Source organism: Octopus sinensis, linkage group LG2, assembly GCF_006345805.1.
Source record: "Octopus sinensis linkage group LG2, ASM634580v1, whole genome shotgun sequence".
NCBI classification, from domain to species: Eukaryota; Metazoa; Mollusca; class Cephalopoda; order Octopoda; family Octopodidae; genus Octopus; species Octopus sinensis.
In genome coordinates this window covers 80,560,978-80,576,689 of record NC_042998.1, presented here as the reverse complement: position 1 = coordinate 80,576,689, position 15,712 = coordinate 80,560,978, and the positions used below count along the sequence as shown (strand labels likewise).

Here is a 15,712-nt window from a genome sequence, read left to right as displayed (position 1 = left end):
ACCTGGAATTAAGGAATTTACCTCAACTACAAACTTCTTGATCCTTTCTCTTCAGAACTGGAACTATTTACATTTTATCTAAACAAAGCTTGCAAACGTTCAAGCTGAATATGAACCACAACAACCGACAGGTTATGGACACTGTCCCTCTTTCTTAATGAAAATATCTCAAGAGTATTTCCTAATTAGTACTAGTGTGATCTTACCTGAAGTAGAAGTAATCTACACTTGCAAGCTGAAAGGAACATTAACAATTCAGGAGTAATGATTGTTTTTACAACTGTTACACATCAAATAGTTAGAAATGAATCATTTTGAACTTTTTTTTTCTTTTTCTATAAAAAAAGCTTTTCCTTTTATTCGGCAAAATTGGAAAAATGAAATCCATCAGAAAATAAATATTTCACTGATAGGGAGTTGATTATAGACAACAAAGTTTACAATATGCCAAAGGGCTGGTCCTGTCTCACAAGTGATATATGGAAACTATAATGAGATGAGAATTCAAAATTATGTCAAGGTTTTTAGGTGAAATGGATGGATAAATAAATAAAATTTATGCGGAGAAAGAAGTGCTGAACTGCTGTTGCAGTCTGTTCTCCAAATTCAGCTTCCTGAGTTTCAGACAATAACAACATTGCTAGGAATGAAATAGAGATTTCAAATTAATAGAATTCAATCTAGCAATGGATTTCAGATTGAGTAAAATGATATATGATGGAATTAAGACATTCTTTGTATATACATCATCATCACCATACATATAACTTTAAATCAGAAATTTCATTCCAAGTAATGATTTCCACTAAATCAACAGCTGCTATTTTTCCCCTTTAAACTCAGTTTATGCAGGCCTTAGAAAAACTGAATTCAAATCTGAAAACAAAAGTAAACACAAACACATGCATACACACAGATGAAGAAAATGATCCAGTGGGAGTTATGGATGACTGAATGCAAATGATAAAGTATTAGTGACAATACAAACCAGGTCTCCTTAAAAAGGTTGCACATGGTTTGCTAATTATGGAAACCATCTATGGGATGAGACAAATTTGTGAAGATTACTGAAGAAATTATTGGATTAAATTTTCAAACCAAAACTATCCATTTAAAACAAATTTACATTCAAGTTTCTTCTGTTCAGGTAAACAAGGGCTGGTGATAATGATTATCTAAATTAACAAAAATACAAATTCCTGCTTTTTATAAAAACAAAACAAAACGTGTGGTTTTTAAAGATTAAAAAAAAATTATAATGTTTGGACATTTACATTTGTGGAGTGAAAATGTGAATATGAAAATGTAAAGTTTAGCAAACATGGATCAGTAAACATCCTTTTTACTTTTTTCATAGAGTAACTGTTTGATTTTTTAAAGAACATGGAGTTCAAGTGACATGTGTTGCTACTGGTGGTCGTTGTGGAAGGGCATAAGGAGCTCCAAGGAATTGGTCTGCAATACGGCCAGCTTCTCGGAATCCACTCAACAGAGCACCATGGACAGTAGCAGGGTAGTTGCGAATGGTGTGCTCACCAGCAAAGAAAAGCCGAGGTAGATTTCCTGGTTGTGGTGGGCCACCAGTTGCAGCTGAGTTTGGACAAACTGGAGTTGCCATCAAGTCATAATCATTACCTAAATAAAACAAAAACATTTTGTTAAAAATTAACTGAAAACTACTTTAGCATTGAAGCTGGCTAAATGTTACGAATGTTATAAAATTGTTTCATTTGAATCAGCTGCACTCAAACATGTTAGTTACTATGTCTACTTAAGTAGTAACTTTTGACAAATACATTTACTTCCTATTTAGTTTTACTATTTTCACTTAAAAAAAAAAATGATTGGTGGAAGGAAGGTAATTTGGTCATGGAAATCGTGCCAAAAAAAAAAAAAAAAGGAACATGAGAGCAGCGTGGACTATGGCAACTTGTACATCTCATACCAGCATATAAAAGTAAACAGAATGATTGTTAATACTGGCTTGTAACAGAAGCGCAATGTTACACATGGTGGGGAGGAGTGTAGCCAGTACTTGACAATTCCTGTCATCTTTTCAGATTTAACAAATCAGCAGAAGTCTGAAGGTAAACTAAATTCTACTCTATGACCAATTTTACCATTATTAATGTAATGGACAGTAAAAGAATTAATCTAATCTGTTTACAATAAAGTAACACAGTAGAAATAATTTATTCAAGATGAACAACATTTTGATAAGGTAAAATAACATGGAAATTCATGGTTAAAATTTACATAAATAGTGATAAAAATATTTAGAACAATTAAATTTGGTTAGACAAGGAATATTAACTTTTGGACTTTATTATTATTTAAGAGTTCTTCAAAAGATTATCACTACACTAACAACAACCATTAAAAAGAAATTAAAATACATTATTTCTAACATAGGTTCAATATGTTTTATCAACCCATGAAACAGGAAAAACTAACATGAACTCTGAATGTTAAGGGGCCTGACTATATATAAGTCTTGTTTTTCTACCATTTCAGTAAATTAAATACATGGATATTTTCCTAATTGAACTTTAAACCCCAGCCATCCATATATGAAGAGGAAGATATTTCTAACAGTTTTTTTCCTCCTGAACTCACCTTGGAGTCCTGGGACATACATCTTTTGTGCTCCCAGAACAAGTTGTAAGCTTATCGCTGGTTATACAGACTGCAATATATATTTTTTAATGGACCTTTCTACCTAAAATTCAAATGCATTCATTGTATAACACATGATGAATGCTGCTGTAATGGTTATAATGATGGTTGCTGCTAAAAGGAACCTATGGAGTAGGTACCTGAGGACTCTACTCCCAGGAATAGTGGACAGAAAAAAATGAATGGATGGATATGACTTTAAATTTTAGGCACAAGGTTTCACATTCATATAGAAGGGGCAAAATTAAGTGAATAGACCAGAGTGTATGACTGATAATTATTTTATCAACTCCTTTTACCTTCAGGGAAGTGATACGCAAATTCAGTTCTGTTAGGAATAGAATGCAGAAAGTGTTCAATCCAATAGTTTTAGCATTTATACAAAACATTGTTACCAACTAACAATACATGATGGTAGTAAGGCGTTTAGTGGTAGCAATCAGGGACAACTACAAATATTTTAACAGTTTATTACCTGATGATCCAGCTGCAACATATGAATAAGAACCACGTGCCCATGGGTCAGCTCGCCATCTTGTCACCAAAGTTTCTTTGGGCTACAAAATACAAGCACTCAAGTGTCACAAATTAATCAACTCCAACGTATATTTCTAATAAAAAAAAAACATTGTATCTTGTATCTTACTAGTTTCACTCAATGGACTGCAGCCATGCTGGGGCTTCACCATGACATGTTTAGTCAAATATATCGACCCCAGTACTTACTTTTAAGTTTGGCACTTATTCTATCAGCCATTTTGCCAAACCTCCAAACAACAGTAATGTAAACAAACCAACACAAGTTGTCAAGCACTGGTAGGATATACAAACATACAATGGACTTATGCATAGTTTCTGCCTAAGAAATTCACTCACAAGGTTTAGTTAGAGTTGCTCAAGGTGCCACACAGTGGGACTCAAATTTCTTAACAACATACATGCCTGCATCTGTACACATCATCATCATCGTTTAATGTCCGCTTGCCATGCTAGCATGGGTTGGACGATTTGACCGAGGGCTGGCAAACCAGATGGCTGCACCAGGCTCCAATCTTGATCTGGCGGAGTTTCTACAGCTGGATGCCCTTCCTAACGCCAGTCACTCCAAGAGTGTAGTGGGTGCTTTTACATACCACCAGGCACGGGGCCAGTCAGGCGGTACTGGCAACGACCTTGCTCGAATCTTTTACACATACCATTGGTACAGGTGCCAGTAAGGATGGTGCTCTTAATACCCTACTAGCATGGGGATCGAGTGCCAGTAAGGCGACGCTAGTAACGATCACACTCGAATGATGCCTTTTAAGTACCACTGGCATGGAAGCCGGTTAGCCGCTCTGTCAAAGATCACACTTGTATGGTACTCTTTGCACCTCGATAGCACGGACGCCAGTCATCAAAACTAAATAAGCTTCTAAATAAGAAAACGTAACTAAAAGAAAATTTCCATTTCAAATGAAAACACCAAATGTTTGTCAACAATATTTAGTCTGCATACAGTAGGTTGTCTTATGAAATACAGTGGGTTGAAAAAGATTAACAATGTCGAAAATTAAAGTTATAAGCAAGGGAGATAACTCCATTAAACTAGTTGATCGAACATTTTAGAAGTAGACTTGAGTACATTTGGTTCGAAAAAAAAGCAAGATAGATTTCAACCTTATTAGACAACGCCAGCAAAGTATATTCTACTCAGTCTAGTCAGACTAAGAGTAAATAGAAATAGACACTGTGTAGTGACGCTGATTATGACTTGGAGAAAATACCTCAGGAGTGTTCTGAATACTAAATATAACGCAATAAGGACTTGCCTATGTAATACGAGTTTGAAAAACACTTGGTCCAAGTGATTTAGTAGACAAAAAGTAAAATATCATTCCAATTAAGTAGGTTTAGTCCTACATAATTGATCAAGCAAATCTATGATGTTTCAACTATGATGTCCCCGTTTTTTTTTTATTTTTATTTTCTCCTTTCAGTCATATGAATCTTGAAAATGGTAGAGTATGACTTAAAAAGATATTTTACTGCTATTTCTAGCATGTTGGCCATATAGCAACTCACTTTTGGGCTCAACATCAGTTATAGTTTTCACATATATGTAGACCAAATAAAAGACAATAAAATCCCAGAGAAAAACCGTTTATTATACACATTGATTTTTCCATAGTAAACTGACCTACAGAGTAAAAAAAAGTTTAGTCATGTTTAATATAACTTCATAAAATTCACTAAAAATTTCACAGCATTCTAGATGAAATCAAAATAAATTTGAAAGTGACCATTCAAATTTACTGTAACACTATTATTATTGCTTACTAAAAGCTCATTACTTCCTGATTGATATAGAGGTAAACAATGACATCCACAACAACAAAACTAGTAAGAGAACACATTTTAAAGAATCTACACACAAAATTACTTTAATTGGAAACTGTTTCGAATACCAAAGAATTTTAAAACCATTATCTTAATATATCAAGATAGCATTTTAAATTTTCAGAGCAGAAAAACATTTCAAATTAAAACCATCCAGTATTTTCATACATAAATATACATTTTTGATAAGAGTAAAAACAAATTTTTTTTAATTAAAAAAGAACTGAGGGCAGTAGTTGGTTTCTTGTATAATGTGCAATTCTGTTTCTAAGTTTCTTTTTTAAAAAAATAATAAAAGGAGGTGACATATTATAAATGAATATATATATATATATGGATCAAAACAGTTTAATTCAAATTCCATGGTACTTCAAGTTCAAAGCATAAAATGCTTATCCTTAGCCATTACATATAGTTATGATAGAAATGAAATTTTTACCAAAATGAAGAAGTAACTCACCTGAGGAACAGCATTATTGCCAAATATTCCTTTTAGAACAGCAATTGAACGTCCAATAATAACATCATCACTGACATTCTCCATAATAGCAGCTGCTTCTCCAGCAACAAGAGCCAGTAGCACTGGAGCTTTATACAGGTTCCAAAACAGGAACAACTCTCCTCGGCTGGCTGTTGTGCTACCAACGTGTCCAAATAGATTAGCATTAGGATCCCAAAACATTCGGTCAAAGCACAATACAACCTGAAATTTAAAAAGAAAATATATATATATATATATATATATATACATCTCTTCAGATATTTACAAAGACTTTTTTTTTTACAAGATTAAAAAAAAATCCAAACTGTAAAAAATTAGAATTGAAAGAAGCAAATATATAAATTAATAAATGGCAGAAATATGATATCTTGATCAGTTTAAAATACCTTATTTAAATTGCCAAATCCAAGTCTCTGAATAGCAGCAGTTTTCCAATCCGGTAAAGGTGGTGAGAATTGAACAGCATTGACACCATTGCCACGAACACAATCCTTCAACACACCCAGAGGTAAGGTGCAAAGAACTGCATCTCCTTTGAAGGTCATTGAATTGCTACTACTGTTTCGAGCATTCGTTGTTGTTACTTCAACACCTAGTGTAAAGAAAGATAATTTTCCTAGAGTTAGAAACTGTTCTATATGATAGACTGTGATGGTTGGCTCAGTTAACTGTGATGATTCCATACAAAATGGTCAGTGAATTTTGTTATACCAAAACTGACTTTATGCTTGCATAGTGGAAGAAATATTTTGTTAAAGTAAAAATAAATTTATTGCACACACCAAAGATGCTGTTATCTCTAGTGTCTGTATTGTAAACATACATTATTGTTGACCCTGGTTTTTCACATAAGAACTGAAGCATATAATAACTCTTCCTAGACACAACTTTCAAATACTTGAAACCAAACTGGTTCTACATCACCATCATCATTACTGTTTTAACACTCAATTTTCCATGCTATCATATACTGTTACAGGTCAACACACAAGTAAAAGCTTACTACTGAAAACAGCAGCTCAACTCCAATTTATATTCATTAAGTTTGCTTTCAAACCTTCTTCTCATTTATTTACAGATGCATTCAGTTCTTAAAACTAACTAGTAACTTTTGTTGCAGCAAGGTGTACAAAAAAGGACAACTTACCTGTTGCAGAATAGCGGATCTGTCGCACTGCTGTATTCAGTTTAATATCTAACCCCTCAGCTAGTGCCACAGGAACACAAGAATAACCATTCCTTACTAGAAATGAAACAAAAATAAATTATTTTTAAAAGTTCTCACATTCATAAGTTGATTTTAAAACAAAAGAAAAAATATCAGAAAACAATTTAGGACAAAATACTTTCATCTTAATTATAATATATAAAATGTAATATTACTTTTGTATATAAAATATGTTAACGTCTTAACATTAAGTTCTAAAATGACTCAGTTAATTCAATTTAAAGAAACTTAAAGGAAGTTTGAATAACAGATATAAAATTATGACAGTGGTTGTGATAACGAAAAACAGACCTGTGAGGTGGCTTCCAGAGAACTCAAAACCATCATCTTGATCCCAGTGTTTCAGAGATAAAGTAGACAATGGTGTGGCATTGGCAAATTCCAAATTGGCAAAGTGCCAGTCTAAAATTTGACGATCACGAGAGGAAAGATAAACATCACTGCAAGAAAAATTTGGAAATCTAGAAAACAGCTAGAAATATCAGCAGACATTTTTTAATGGTCAACCAAAATTATTTTAAAACAATGATTTTTGTATTTACAGAAAGTCAAAATAATAAAATGAAATGTTTTTGAAAAAATTGTATATAATTAAGCATTTTGGGAATAGTAAAATGTCACAAGCATTCTGATAAAAAAGTATAAAGACAAGAATCTTGAAAGTAACGTATACTAATGCAAGCATTTTGGAATCAATGTATACTAGTATATGAATTTTGGGATCAATGTAGATTAGCACAAGGATTTTGGAATCAATGTATACAAATATCAGTAGCAGCAGCAATGAGTCAATACTGTTATATTTAACACTCAAGTTGATAAGAGTTTCAAACTTCACAATACCTTGGTGGAGATGATTCAAGTTCTTGTAATTTTTCATCAATTTCTTTCTGTTGTTCAATAAGAACATCATATTCCTGCAACAATAATTAATTTAAGATAAAATACTACAAAACCAGAAATCTACCCATAGTAACATTAACAGGTGCCAAACTTTTATTTAGTAGACACAGCAGGTATAGCTGTGTATTACAACCTTCAATTTGCAATCTCACGTGTTCCTTGGGCAAGTGTTTTCCACCATAGCTTTAGGTTGACCAATAAGCGGAGTTTGGTAAATGCACACTGTTGTATACATATATGTAACTCATTTTCAGTGAAAGGTATAAATATTAGCAAGAAACTGAAAAACTCTAGCTTTCAAATAATAAATTGGTGGTAATTGTCCAACCCAAGTTGTACAAATAATCCCCTCTAATTACAAACACTACTATGAGTGTAATAAATCAGAGAATGACACATTGGAAACCTGTAACCAATGATGCTATTTATCTTTTACTTGTTTCAGACATGGGGCTGCAGCCATGCTAGGGCACCACCTTGAAGGGTTTCAGACAGACAAATCAGCCCCATTACTTATTTTTAAGTTTGGTACTTATTCTATGAGTCTCTTTCGCTGAAGTGCTAAGTGATAGAGACTTAACCCTTTCGTTACCAACCCGGCTGAAACCGGCTCTGGTTTTGTAGTACAAATGTCTTGTTTTCATAAGTTTTGAATTAAAATCTTCCACCAAACCTTAGTCACAATTTATGTTTCTAATACTAGCTTAATGATAACTATGCTATTTTACTGATGTCTTTGTTATATTTCAAGTAATTAAAACAAACACAGAGCATCTCAAAATAAATACGGTAACAAAAGGCTTAAACAAACCAACACTAATTGTCAAGTAGTGGGAAGATGTGACAAACACATATTCACAAACAGGCTTCCACACAGTTTCTGTCTACCAAATTTACTTACGAAGCATTAATCAGCTTGGGGTTATAACAGAAGACACTTGCCTAAGGTGCCATGCAGTGAGGACTGACTCAAAACCATGTGTTGCAAAGCAAGCTTTTCAACCACACAGCTATGTCCGTGCCTATGTTCACAAAATGAGATAAATTTTTTTTTAATCACACTTGTCAATTTTAATGATCATATAGCCAATCATTTCTGTTGATTTCAACCCTTTTTTTAGCTCCATTCTTCTCTCAGTTTAGTTTTATTTTTATCCCATGCATGTTAAGAACCATGCTACTCAGTCATCATCATCGTTTAATATCTGACTTCTATGCTGTCATGATTGAATGGTTCAACAGAATCTAATGACCCAGAAGACTGCATCATGTTCCAATGTCTATTTTGGTATGATTTCTATGGCTGGATGCCCTTTCTAATGCCAACCACTGTACAGAGTGTACCAGTTACTTTTTTTACCCTTTTTGGGGGGAGAATAGAAGAGACTATGGCTTAATTATTTTATCAAGCTTAAGAAAACCAACCCAACAAATATGTTGACATTATATAACTGTCTACTTCCAGACAAGATTGAAGTATATAATTAAATGAGAATGTGTTTCCTAAAATGTATTGCATAAGACATAAATTAATAAAACTTATGCAAACAAACTTCTTTAACAACTGAACTAATTTATTTAATATTTTCATTTTATTAAATAAATTGCAGATTAAAAGTAAGAAAATTAAATACAACTGATATAATGTTACACCTTACAAACAGTAAAAAATACACAATTATTAATTGATTAAATATGAAATTATGGTAAAAAAAAACCAAAGCAATTTCTTTCACTGACAATTAATGAAACTTTCAAAATCTTGTTAAGAAAAAATTTACTCTATCAACAAGTCTAACAGCCAAATATTACATTGTTATGAAATAGAATCTTTACACGCTTTTTCTTTAAAATTTTTTATTTTAATCAAATTAACAGACACTCTAAAAATCACTTACCTTGCAGACTGCATTGAGGTCTCGAAGTTTACTTTTTACAAGGAAGTCAGCAGTGATATCTCTTGGAGTCTTGGACTCAGAGGCTGTTTTCCATTGGCGATGCAGATCTTCAACTCTTTCTTTACATTCAACCATCTGAAAATATCAACATCAAAAATTTACAATAACAGCAAACTTGCAATAACCTCAATATTTCAAGTACATTGCAGTTGAGGTTGTTGGTTACTGCAGGTCAACCCTAGTCAGTAGGTTTATGATCAAATATATTCCAGTTGTGACTACCTAGTCCTTTTTCCAGTCACAGTGTATCTAGGAGTACCTTATCTCAATGTGCCCTTCCTTTTCCAAAATAGTCTTAAGTCTTCTTTAAATTGTAGGCTATTAAATTTAGTAACAGTGTGTGAGCTCCCTTAACTTGTTTAGTTCATTATAATGGTAATATTATATGGAAAATAATATTTTCATAAAAGAGCTATCTTATATTAATCTAAAACTAAATATCAGCAGCATCTATATGGCTGAGTGGATAATACATTGGATTACAAGATCTTGCATGGTAGTCTGTATCTCCTTACAGATATCTACTTATGTCTTGCTATGGTGCGACACTTATTTGTATTAACATAACAGAAAAACAGACTCTGAGAATTACATGCACCAAGTAACATTGGAATATAAGCCACAATTTACTTACCTTTCAGCTAATTCAATTTGTATGAAACAAGAACTTTTTAATCAATATATTTTACAAATTCTTTTTAATTAATAATTCAATGATAAAATAGATTCAAGAATAAAAAAGGGTTCTACTATGAATATCTAAAATTTGGAAATGGAAAAAAAAAAAAAAATTTCACCAATAATAAAACATTAATGTTTTTTCTGCACAAATTGTCTCCATTGAAGAAAACAGTTTTTGCAGCCCAGCTTGTTTTCTGTCAGCCATGCAATGTTTCAGCAACAAAACTTTTCCATTGCTCTCCACTACACTCCTACAATGCTCCCATCAGTTACCTTCTTCACTAAAAAGTCAATTACTAGCAGAAAAACATAAATTGAGAGGATGCAGCATTGACAAACACTTGTGCTGATGTTGAACTTTTGACTATGGCTAGTATGTCTTGACACAGCAGCTAGAGTTCACATACAGATTCTTGAGGTTTTATTGGGGGATATCATATGCTTTGACAATCTCCCACAATGTTTTCTAATGGATGTTGTCAAAGACCTTTTTGAATCTAGGAAGTCGACTGACAAGGTTTGCCATAACTATATATTGTTCCACAATGTTTCTGAGCTTTACAAAATTGCTCAGTACAAGAGCAGCTGCAACAAAATCCTTCTTGTTCTTTTTGCATCAATGCCTTGTCAAATCTAGTTGTCAGCAATATAGAAAACTTTTCCTGATATGGAGAGCAACATCATTCCCTGCCAGATGTTGCAGTCTACTAGGTTTCTCTTTTCTGGAAGTCTTACAATGAATGATTCCTTTTCTCCAATCAGCAAATATTTGCACCTGTCATCAGCAGCTATTGTGCAGATAGTGATGTTACTGCATCAATGCCACCAGACTTCAAAAATTCAGTTGCCATTTGATTTTATCCAACAGCTTTTTTTTAGTATTCCTCTATGCTTCTTGTATTTCCTCTTTTGATCACATCAGTTCTTACTTGCAGTTATTCAGTTAATGGTTCTGAGTTGAAATCAAATAGTGCAACTAGATCTAGCTGGTTCAAAGTCTCTAGGAAGTGTTTCAACCATCTGACATTTTGTTCTTTTTTTATTAACAAAATTTTGCTAGACTTATCTTTTACGAGTAAATGGCTGTTTTGGCTTTTTTTTAACCTAACTCGCTCAATGAACAAGCAAGAAAGATTAGGCTCAGAATCAGCTGTAAAAAGGCAGAGATGATGCAAACTAATGCTGCAAGCTAACCCTCCACCTTCATCATACAACAGGTTGTGAAGACATGGATTTCTCTAACGTGAGATTAATAGTAGTAAAAGTATAAATTGATATGAAGAATAGAAGTGGCAAAGTAGAGGCTATATTCCATCATATGCATAAAATATGGGCAACAACAAGCATACCATGAAGGTCCAGTTATATAGTGCAATAATTAAGCCAGCAGTTTTGTATCGCAGTGGGACATGGAAAATGTCAGTGAGGGTCACCAAGAAGCTTGACACAGTCCATCAATGATGCCCAAGGAGACTTCTCAAAGACATCTTGAAAGATATAAGTACAAATGAGGAGATCCTGCAAATCAAATCCCAGCTGTTGTAAAATATTGCAGCACTGCATCAGTTACACCTGACAGATCACATTTTGTGTCCAGCAGAAGGAAAACAGGAAAAGAGCCAGTCTAAGTACATCTGCCACCACACTTTCTAGGGATGCTTCAAGTGCACAAGGAGCAGTTGGACAGCAATAGAAAGAACTGTGGCACATTGAGCACAATGGAGAAACCTATGTCCCAAAATATGGGAGGACCTATGTCTAAGTGAAATAACAATAATAAATAGAAATACCAAAGTTTGATTTTTCCTGAGTTTTTCTTGCAGTTCAATGATATTTCGCTGGTGTTCACACTGCTTTTCCTTTACATGTTTCTCTTGTAACCTGTTAGAAAAAAATATTATGAACTGAAATACCATCTCAAACATTTTCTATTGTTTTATTAAGAATTTCCAAAACATGCTTTATCAAAACTGTTCTATTTACCCATGTACAAGTCACACTATTTTATGCTTGATTGTAACTGAAAAAAACAAGTGTGACTTACACATGGAGTAAAGTTGTTGGCCTTCTATGAAGCTCAAGTAAAACTCACTAGAATACTGCTCCTATATCTGAGACAATGGCATACCTACACACAAACATCCTTAACCTAATTATCATCCAAAAGTCAAATGATTGGTAAATATTCACTCACCAACAAATTTTAATTACTGGTTCCATCTCACAGTTTACTATCTTTCTGTCTCCACCTTATCAACTGCTACAAAACAATCTATTCATCTAACTAGCTCACTGACTGATGTCTTCACCCAAGCTCATTTGCATCCTGTCATACCCAAAATTATAACAATCTAATTATTCTTCCTCAAAGCTGCAACCCTCTGAAATTACTTTTCCACACACATTTTTACTACAAAAATCATGAGCACTACCTCTCCTCTCTTAACTAGAAAATATATTTCTGGCACTTTGTATACAATATTAATTCAAGAGCCACTCACATAATGTCTTATCAAAGGTGCCCCTTAACATCTCATGACTGACAAGCATGTTCCATTTGAATTTGATATCTAGTTCAACCTTTCAAGTTCTACATTAACTTTTGTAAAGAAGCCTCAAAAGCACCCAAGTAATAATATCATCAATATTTACAAACATGTATCCTGAAAATGTTAGTGAGCATTTTACAGCTAGCATGGAAGGAAGGAATCTGAATACAAGATTGGTGATTTGGCAAATGACCCAGAAGTACCTAAGGAGAAACTGCAACAACTGACTAGTTCCATTCTCTCTATATCTCTCCTCAATGTGCAGAGCAAAGGATTTTGTTTCAAGTTTTGACAAGTACATAAAAATTTCTAACTCTCATCTTCCTAAATATCTCAGTCTTTCATCAGTAAAGATGAAATCCTTTAGTGAACTGTACTACAATACAAATACTAATAAGCAGAACTGCTTTAATTCTTTACAAACAACTCTCAGCATAAAATATATCTTTCATTGCACACACTAGGATCCACCACTCAATGAACTATTTCCAAACACCAAATTTGATATTTCACAACAATTACATCAAAGAGACCCAGCTTTCTCTTCACAATCAATAAATATTTCAGTTTTTAACAAGCTCTGATAATCTACCAAGTTCAAAATATGTCCTACAGAATACTGTCCTCATTTCAGAAATGGTACATCTATTTTGATAATTGACAAACAAGTGTTCACATAGACAAAGACCCTCTATTGAATTGAGAAAATCATACACTACCTGAGCCATCAATTTCCCAATCTTTTTTACTGATAAGTGTAATGGACTTCACTCAAACTGACCCACTGCATTTGCCTCTCTACTTGTTTTTGTCACTTATTCCTTACCACTCCCGTCTCTCTATGCAATTCCCAAACCATGTGTATTACACTTGCTATCTTTCATTGCATGAATTAGTGATCCATGCAATTGTCTCTCTACATTAGTCTAACCTACAAATTAACCGAGTCAAACATGTACACCTGGATCTTTCTACTCCATGAGGATCTAATTACTTTGAAGAGTAATGATCCCTTCTACATTTCACATAATCATTGGAGGAAAAAAATATTCCTGACTTCAGTTAATTGTCTGAAATAATATATATATTGCAGGCAATAATACAAATACACTTCCTCCCCTGCATTTCAAACACTTAATTCAATAAATTATTCAATTAAAAATATTTGGAAAACAAATACAAGTCTTACTTAATAACAGCCTCTAATGACTGGCCAAGTGATAGAGGTTTGCCATTGATGAAATTGCAGTCAAGTTGATGAGAGAGATAGGATGTAGCTTCTAACAAACGGTTAAATTCTCTTTCAACCATCTCATCTTTATCTTTAGGGACCTGCAAAAGAAGCAATTGCACATGTAGGAGACAAACCAAGACAGTTAACTATAACAAAGGCTACACTCAAACCTATTATGTTACTAACACATTTCTTTCAAATAACTAGTTGTTTTTAAAACCATAAAGTAGGTCCTAATTAAAAATAACTTCATATATTTCAATACTATGTTTAATCAAATTATCTCAAAATGTTTACTAAATAGAAATTCCCTGTAGAAATTCAGTTCTTTTATCAATAAATACTGAATTCACTTAGTCTCTCAGATCCATATAACAGAAACTATGATGGCCTCAGTTATAGTCAGTGAGGAAAAACAGGAAATATTCACTAAATGTGAAGTGGCAGTATTCATAATCATAATTTTAATAAGGGATGACAGGGGCCGATATTCATGGCGGTTTGCTGTGCTTGAAAAGACACGTCAAGTTAAGTAAAAGCATGGTTGCCCTTGCATACAGATTCATCCCTTGCAATCCTCTCCTGCTGAACATCTTTAACCTTGCAAGGCTCATAAGTGCTGGTGCCATGTAAAAAGCAGCCAGTACACTCTGTAAAGTGGTTAGTGTTAGGAAGGGCTTCCAGCTGTAGAAACCATGTCAAAATTGATAAGGTGCCTGAACAGCTCTTCAGCTGGTCAGCTCCTGTCAAACCGTCCAACCCATGCCAGCATGGAAAATGATGACATATCCATGTTAGCTTGTGTCAGACAAAATTTATTGAGACAAATTTTTTACAATATGCTCTTCCTGTTGCTCTCATCACTTTTCATGCAAGGTAATATTTCTCCTAACCTTCCAAAGACAAATAGACCAATAGCTGGATATATGTTTTCACATAAGATTGCAAACAAATGACACTGTTTTGTATGAATAGTGACTTTACACTCTGCATGTGATGTCAAGACAAGGAGATATAGACACAAACACACACACTGGGCTTCTTTCAGTCTCTGCCAAGCAAGTTCACTCAAAAGGTTTTAGCTGGCTCAGGGCTGATATAAAAAAACAGTTGCCAATGGTGATGTGCAGTGCAACTGAACCTAAAATCATGTGCTAATCAAGGAAATTTGTTCAAAATATTTGGATACAAATCATATTTCATAAAATGCAAATTGTCAGTGAACACTTTTGATGTAAACTGACCAGAAATTGCTCTTGGCTCCATGATACAAACTTTTGCTTTAAAATGATCTAAATCAAACACTTCTTATCACACTTTGATGCTAATTTATGTTCCAAGAACTGACTTAATAATGACATGGTTATTCTACTAAATTCTTCATTATATTCAAAATTTCATTAGAAATATGGTAACAAAAAGGTTAATCTACAGTACATACTTTGACAAAATTCACATTATATCTCAAATATGCAATATGAATAATTTATAAACTGCTCATTAAGGTGATTCTAAATTACTGACTCATACAGATTTTATTGTATCAAATAAATTAGTAATTAAACTGGTAAATTTAAACTAATCTTAAGAATGAGTATAGAA

The 15,712-nt window shown here is 33.4% G+C and overlaps 1 protein-coding gene across 4 annotated transcripts in view; it reads right to left on the bottom strand.

Annotated features, from left to right (window-relative positions):
* Positions 1 to 336: 336 nt before the first annotated feature.
* The window catches only part of LOC115224219 (lysine-specific histone demethylase 1A), a 47,022-nt gene continuing 31,646 nt past the window's right edge, over positions 337 to 15,712 (bottom strand). For all 4 annotated transcript variants that reach the window (XM_029795000.2, XM_029795009.2, XM_029795017.2 and 1 more), the window contains exons 9-18: positions 14,066 to 14,208; positions 12,118 to 12,208; positions 9,587 to 9,721; positions 7,629 to 7,702; positions 7,077 to 7,225; positions 6,705 to 6,800; positions 5,944 to 6,149; positions 5,516 to 5,758; positions 3,152 to 3,233; positions 337 to 1,635 (exon numbers count right to left, since the gene is read on the bottom strand). In XM_029795000.2, the coding sequence (XP_029650860.1) occupies positions 1,391 to 1,635; positions 3,152 to 3,233; positions 5,516 to 5,758; positions 5,944 to 6,149; positions 6,705 to 6,800; positions 7,077 to 7,225; positions 7,629 to 7,702; positions 9,587 to 9,721; positions 12,118 to 12,208; positions 14,066 to 14,208 (1,464 nt within the window). In that variant the 3' untranslated portion in view covers positions 337 to 1,390. The remainder of the gene's footprint in view (positions 1,636 to 3,151; positions 3,234 to 5,515; positions 5,759 to 5,943; positions 6,150 to 6,704; positions 6,801 to 7,076; positions 7,226 to 7,628; positions 7,703 to 9,586; positions 9,722 to 12,117; positions 12,209 to 14,065; positions 14,209 to 15,712) is intronic.